Source organism: Triticum aestivum, chromosome 4A (genome assembly GCF_018294505.1).
Source record: "Triticum aestivum cultivar Chinese Spring chromosome 4A, IWGSC CS RefSeq v2.1, whole genome shotgun sequence".
NCBI classification, from domain to species: domain Eukaryota; kingdom Viridiplantae; phylum Streptophyta; class Magnoliopsida; order Poales; family Poaceae; genus Triticum; species Triticum aestivum.
In genome coordinates, this window is record NC_057803.1 from 735289585 (window position 1) to 735297445 (window position 7861).

The 7861-nt window shown below is 44.9% G+C and overlaps 1 protein-coding gene across 1 annotated transcript; it reads right to left on the reverse strand.

The window, feature by feature from the left end:
* Positions 1-613: 613 nt before the first annotated feature.
* Positions 614-1830, reverse strand: LOC123083477 (putative F-box protein At4g38870). The gene has a single exon (XM_044505513.1). It carries the CDS (start codon positions 1814-1816, stop codon positions 614-616), a length of 1203 nt encoding a protein of 400 aa, XP_044361448.1. The 5' UTR covers positions 1817-1830.
* Positions 1831-7861: the final 6031 nt, after the last annotated feature.

A 7861-nucleotide genomic window follows, 5' to 3' on the forward strand; every position in this document is an offset into this window, starting at 1 on the left:
CTTCAAAATTGTTGTTACTACTGTTAGTAAAACGCTGGCGCACTGATTTCTTTCGCCTACACGTTGCTACCTGTACAAGAGTACATACTCCAATATTATTTCTATTGACATTGATGCAATTTCTCTGTGATTAACAGATACAAAGCTCAATTGAATTCATTAGCTACAGAAAACATGCATAAAAGGAACTTGCTCAAAGGCAGTGCTTGACCGAAATACTGAATGTGACATCACATCAACAACCAGCCTGATTGAACCTTTTAGGAAACTATCAGGTTGATAATCAATCTGCACTAAGATTTAGGGTAATCATAATAACTGATTGTTAGGGACAAGAAGGCTGATTAGAATATAATTTAACCCCATGGATCTAAGCCATGTCCAGAATAACAGTAAACAAGAACAAGAGTAACAATATTCTTTGGAAATGACAATCTGTAGGTTTACCACGCATGTGCTCTAAACTAGTAGAAATCAAGCAAGCACGACGGTAATTAATCACCAGGAAATTGAGCCGCGTGATTCAAGTAGATTCCAAAGTACACAGGCAAGTACTTCAACCAACAGAAGAATCAATTCCTGGAGGAAGCACAAGGGTTGTTTGAAGGTGACGCTACTGCTCATCTGCATCTGCTAACGACTCTGAAAACAAAGGAACATAGGGTAGAAATCGGTATGGATGTCCTTTCTCAAGATTAAGGATACAACCAACTTTCTTATGTCGCATATCATACGCCGCTAAGGTGTCACCTCCATACGAAATCAAAAAAATGGTGTCGCAATCTGGATGAATCACATCCACCATGTACTTCTTTCCAGTCATGCTCATAAGTTTATTGATGTTGGCGGTATCCTTCAGGACAAATTCTTTGCTGTCACGATCCTTGAGGCACCAGAGCGCTATCTGGGAAACCGTCCTATTATTGTTATCAACCACAGAAGCTGCAGCATAGTGTAAGCACCCCTGTGACACTCCAATCGTAGCAAATCTTTGGCCGTACGGCACACGGATAGTCTTCCACACTTTCCCCTCCATGTCCACCCCCATGAGCACCCACTCGTTGTTTATGTCCATCATGCTGCCAATCACATACATCATACGGTCAACAGAGACACATTTACCACGGAAGAACGGCGCCACTTTGTCAACCATCCCACTATCCCTGCGAGTCCAGGATCTTGCCCGCGATGAGTAGATGTTCACTCCTGTGACATAAGCTTCGTAAAAGGCCTGCTCGAAGTGAAGAACGTTGAAATGGGATGAGTCTGCCGGATCAAAAGCCAGGCCTGCGGTACAGCTATATCTGTTATTTTCTGCCACCTGCGGTGTAGGAGGCAGCTCCACCCACCTCCCTGTGAGAGGATTGCACACGACAAAACGGAAATCGTGGTCTGGCCAATCCAAAGGGGACAACAACTTCTCGTTGCAGCCGCAGTAGAGGAGGAGACCGTTGCAGGCGTCCACCTGGACCATGTCCATGTACTTGTTAGGCTGCAGCGAAGGATCAAACGGGGCTGCGCCGTCGCCGGATATGCTGGCGAAGTGGTGGCCGCACCCGCTGCTGTTGACGGTCATGTAGAGAAAGCCAGCGAGGGTCTGTGGCAGCTTCTTGCAGTTGGCAGGGTCGACGATGAGGTCGCGCCAGGACACGGAAACGCACTTGAAGCGGTGGAGGGATCTGGCGGGGAGGCGGGAGAGGATCTCCAGGATGAGGTCGTCGGTGAGCAGGACAGCCGTCGGCCCCGGATCCGGATGCCTGTCCAACGTCGACATGGTGGTCCTCTCGAAGATCTCCCCCTTCTCTGCCTCCTCCATGGTCAGGGTCTACGTCGTCGTATCGATCTGCAAATGGAGAGAGAGGAGATGATCGATCTGGCAGAGGAAAATCGACCGGATGGTCGGCGGCCGGTGATCTCTGCCGTCCGTGGGGAGTCGGAAAAGGTACCTTGGTTTAGGGCTTCTCGGAGGCCTGGAACAGGACGGCGTTTTCTGCCGATCGTATTCACGATCGATCGCTACACGGAGGAAAAATACCGGATCGATCGCTGCAAAAAAAAAAAGGAAAAAAAATCGTGGTACGATCCTTGTCCCACTTAAAAACAAAAGAATCGATTCTTGTACAATCCTTTTTTTCCCCGGGTAAAACACTTGTATATACTATTACTCAAAACACAGGGGGATTACAATAAGCATCGTTCAAACTCTGTCACACTAGAAGGGCCAGACCCAAACCAAGTCATGGTTCTACCTTCCACACAAGCAAAAATAGCTAAACAATTGCTAACCTTATTTTGAGAGCATTTAATATGAGTAATACTAGTTTTACGGAGGTTTAGGAGTCGCTTGATATCCTCAACCAAAGACGAGTAATTCGATCTGTCAATGTCGCTTGACTGTATCATACGAACCGCCTGTAGGAAATCCAAGTATCCAACTCAATCATCACCGGCAAATTACTTCTCATCAGGGCTTGCGAGAGGCCCTCCTCCATACATGCACCTAGTTCGGCTTCCAACGCTCCCTGGCATGAGTAAAGTACTCTACAAGCTGAAAAAAAAAATCGAGCCCGATTAATCTCGAAGCCAAAGCAAATGAACCATCCGAGTTCAGCTTGAGTTATTTCATGTGCGCTAGGAATCATTCGTATCAAAGCAGTCTTCCCTTTACACGGATCACCGTATGGTCAGCTTTTATAGCAACCAACGACTCCAGATAACTGCAGAGAAACCTCCTGGAGACGTCCTCCAAAGCGTCATCAGAAGCATGCTTCATTCCAAATTACCGAGAGCCTCTAATGCATGATGTAAATATTCCTTCCCCGTATGCAAAATCTTCTTGATTGCTGGTAGCTTCCAAACGACAGACATAGCAGTCCACAACTCCATGGCTTTCGGATACAAACAGAATGGGTGAAAATTATCTTCTGTACCATTGCCACAAACTGGACACATGTCGGAAACCTCCAGCCCTCGTTTTGTCTATTTTGCCTTGTTGGCAAAGAATCTGTTGCAAGCCGCCATAGAAAGTTTTTTACAGTTGGAGGAACATCACAGGACCAAATATATTTTCAGCATGGTCTACATCCATCAGGACTTGAACTTGAAGCAGCAGAATTGTCACCTGTAGCTTCCTCAAATGCTAGAGTGTACGCCGATTTAACTGAAAAAAGACCATATTTCCCCGGACCCCATGCAAGCGTATCATCTAACAATCTTGGTGAGGCTCTAATCTTCAAAATTTTGGACACGTCGCATGGCAGAAAGCAAGTATGCAGCAGCTGAACATTCCAAGAACCATTTTCATTTAGTAATTCAGAGACAAACCTGATCCTACACCTCCCTGGAAGTGTGACAGGCTTATGTGAGGAAGGTTGTGGAATCCAATTGAGTGTCTCTCCATACTCGGATGCTCCTACCATTTCCCACTCTTCATATAAGTCCCTTCTTCAGAAGATCTAGACCGTGACTAATCGCTATCGATGGCGAAGAAGCATTACCCGGAAACATTGTATCCTCAATTAATTTTACCATCTAGGTAGTACCGAGCCTTCAACACCTGAGCACACAAACTATCTAGCTTAGTGATAAGTCTCCATGCCTGCCTAGCAAGTAACGATTGATTGAACAAACGGAAGTCCCGCAAACCTAAGCCTCCTTTATATTTTGGATGTGAAAAAAATCACATGCCTTCAAATGCACTTTCCGAAGACCTATCTTTGAACCCCAATCAAAGTTCCTCGCCATCCGAGTAAAATCATAATAAACTGAGAGTGGCAATTTGAGCATGCCCATGATATATATAGGAAGCGCATGTGCAATAGATTTGACAAGTACCTCCCTTCCAGGCTGCGCTAAGTGACCTTCACCCACTAGTAGAAAACAGGGCTTTGGTGCAAGCTCAATGTATACATTAGTCCCGGTTCGAGCGGCTAGGGCCTCGGGAAGGCATTACTCCCGGTTCAAATGGGACCTTTAGTCCTGGTTTGAGACGCGAACCGGGATTAAAGGGTGTGATGACCTTTAGTCTCGGTTCGTGTCTCAAACCGGGACTAAAGCGTTCTAATTTTTTTTCCATTTGTTTTTTGTTTTTAGTTTCTGTTTTAAATTGCTTATATCTTTTAGGATATTTGATGTTTTTGAGTGATATTTTTTTTGCAATAGATTCAAATAGTTTCTGTTTATGCCATTAGTTTTAAAATTTGAATGAATATGAATTTGTTCAAATTTGCTTCAAACCCTAGATTGCGAATAACTTGAGTTTAAAAATAGTTTTAAATTTAATTCTTTTTGCTCCTAGTCACATGTCAGATTGTTGTCATAGTAAGATTTATTTGGTTATTTTTAGAATAATTTAAACTAGGATTTTAATTAAAACAGTACTGCTTTGCTTATATAGTTGTTTTAGTCCGTGTTGTTTTCAATTATTTTTAGTTAGTTCTTTCTGTAGATTTTAACATGTTGTAGTATGCTTCTTTTAGAAAACAGTAGATAAATTTTATGAGTAACTAATGTTAATTTTCCTACTGTTGTGTATTAATAGTTGTTTAGCCTTTAATAATAGTTGACAGAATTAGTTTTGCTATATTAAAAAGTAATTCTTTTTGCCACTTTAATAGAACGTGACTCTGGCTTGGTTAACCTTAGTTGTGACTCTGGCTGGGATGGTGCTACCAGATGGGGTGTCCTCCTGAGCTGATGATCTTGGCATGATGGTGAACATGAAGTGAAGGGCCAGAGTTTTACCCAGGTCCGGGCCCTCTCTAAGAGGTAAAACTCTACGTCCTGCTTGTATTATATTGATTGCGGATGGGGTACAAAGTACATCTGATCCACCTCTTGATCGTATGAATGAGTTCTAACCTCTAAGCTGTGACTGACTATCAATTCGTCCTCTATAGACTAAACCCCTCGGCTTATATAGGCACCAGGGGTATCTAGGGTTTACATATGGTCGCTGCCTCGCTAGGATCAGACACTTTCATTGACCTTGGAGAACCAGTCCTAGACTAGCTTCGCAGAATCTAGAGCACTCCCACGATCATACTGCCGTTTGGTCAGATGACCACAAATGATGTTCTTGGTAGTCGGGTCCAGTTGCACGAACCTCTTCACGTCAGCAGTGATGATACCTTCACCGACTTTGAGAATGTCGGTCCCGACGACATACCAGAGGTCGTTGTCGATAGCTTCAAGATGCATGCGCATCTTATTCTTCCAGTAAGGGTAATCGGTGCCACCGAAGACGGAGCACGTAGCGGAAACCTTGATTATCCCTGCAGTCTATATGGCTAAAACTCCAGGTGGTTAAACCGAATCACATAGAACAAGGGAGCACCTTGCTCTAATGCCAATTGAAAGTACTAGTTATCAACTAGAGGGGGGGTGAATAGGAGATTATCATGAAAATATTCGAAACATACAATGTCTTCGAAGACATGGAAGTTAAACAACAACTAAACAAGATACAACGGAAGATAAACTACACTAGGCATGTTGGCATAACAACACAATTGAAGTGAGAAGTGAAAGCAGAAAACTAACTAGGTAGATGTGAACAATAGGAACAGTCAATGTGAAGACAAAGGTACAATCATGGGAATCGAATGTCTTCACACAATGTCTTCAAATAGAATAATCAACCAAAGGCTTCATGAAACTAAACTGTAAGTTAACGAGTGAAGTGATAGAACCAGTTGCTCGGAGAAGAAGTGATTTGTTTGACCAGTTCCAGTTGTTGTGATAACTGTACGTCTGGTTAGGGAGGCTGAGATCGAACTCAGAAGACCGGGTCCTCACGTTATTCCCCTTGAGGTAAGATCCGCAAATCTGACCCAATCACTCAGGTAAGTCTTCAAGGTAGACTTTCAAATCTTCGCAGACTTCGTTCACCGGCAATCCACAGTGGTTCTTAGATGCTCAAAAAGCAATGCCTAACCAGCTGGAAGATCATAGTCTTCAGGTGTAACAAGTTTTCGGTTCACGCAGAACAGAATGTCTTCAGCGACGGTCAGTCACTTTAGGCTCTGCGTGTTTTGGGTTTATCCTCGCAAGGAATCTCTCTCAAAGGCTTCGGAGGTGGGTTGCTTTTAAACGACAACAACCGGGTAATAACTCGGAGCAACCACACTAACTTATGATGGAGGCGGAGGGCTATTTATAACCAAGAGTCAACCCGACATGATATGACCGAACTGATCCTGAGTCAATGGCCAACCGACACGTGTCCAACGGTCGGATTTCAAACACACATGGCAGCTTGACTTGGGCTCCAAGTAAAGCTAACTCAACCAACTCTGACTTTGTTTACATCGACTCCACTTAACAGTACGATGATTCCTATGACTCAAAGAAAGAAGAAAATGAAATAAACAAAAGACTATGTCTTCGCACTTCATTGTCTTCAAGCGAATGTCTCCGCGCACCACCATTATCTTCAATGGCTTCGCACATTTTTAGGGGTCATATTTGATGGGTAAACTTAATCTTTAGGGGCTTCTATGTGTGTTCTCCTGTGAATCTCACAAACACATTAGTCGCTCAACCAAATTTGTCGTCAATACTCCAAAATCAACAAAGGGTGGCACTAGATGCACTTACACTCTCCTTAGCATGAAACGACAAACAAACCACTCATTGTGGTAACAACGCTGACATGCATTGTGAACTTGAGCAGCTGCTTGATCCGCGCCACAACGGCGAGCAACCGTGGCAGAAAGCACGAGGATGGTCATGGATGCGGCCTTGGAAAACCATCGATGTGGTATTAAGGACGCTCCTTATTACCCCCATTAAGCATGTAGCCGTGAACTACCCTTTGATTAAGGAACCTTATTCAAGTTAGAGAGGGGGCTACGGCCCCCTCCCCCCACCCCCAACACTATTTTTGTTTGACAAACTAAATTCCACCCATTGTGTCACTGGCGCAAAATACAAACGAAGACTGTGTATTATTTGATAAATATCTACAATACCTAAATAGTTCATCCTCACTAAGTAATTCTCTTGACATGCAGTCTATCCACATCAGCGGCCCCACTACCTCATCTGCCTTACTGATGTCATCTCTTTTTTTACCATTGTCTCAAAAAAATAACTTTTTTTTACCAAAGAGTTTTCCTCTGCAACGCAACGTTTCCTGTCTTCATTAGCATTATTTTTCCCCAGAGAATTCTTAACTCCAAACAAGCTTTCGCCCCGCTTTATATATAAAGCACCAACCACATACAATACACGGTCGAACGATACAAAGGGATGGGGTAACCCTCAAACACTGCCGATCCCAGGCTAATTGTATCACGCACCACGCATGCGACAACGCTACCAAAATAGAGTACATAAGGAACTGAGCAACACCACACGAAGCCCTATATCACCTAAGTTCCATGACAATGCCCCCAGGAGGGAGAATGGCGCTAAACGTCGCTGTTGCCGAGTCCCGAACAAACATAGGTTCTCACCCGGAACCCGGACACGGAGAGGAGCACCACGACGACATCTTCAGGAAGATAACGGTGCCCGCGAGCGTCGCCGTCGTCGGCGACAAAGCGCGGAGCTTTCGCTCGGCAACTCCCCCGCGTCACCAAACAAGGTCCCCAGGGCCAGCGCGACGCGCCCAGAACTCGAGATCATGATCGGGGCGCCGCCATCATCAGAGACAAATAGCACGCCCGAGCCACCCGCCGCATCACCTCTCGCCGCCCACACGACCAAGAGAGAATGCCATCACCGCCGCCATGGTGCCCGCCGGAGAGCCAACCATGCGGACCACCTTCCGGGGCTGCCACCCCGGCATCCATGTCCAAGGCTCCACAAAACGTTCACGTCACGGTCCATCCACCTCGGTAGGAGGAGTAAAAGGGAT

Excerpts from the sequence above, each read along its gene's own strand:
- LOC123083477 (XM_044505513.1), bottom strand. The coding sequence starts at position 1,816 with ATGGAGGAGGCAGAGAAGGGGGAGATCTTCGAGAGGACCACCATGTCG.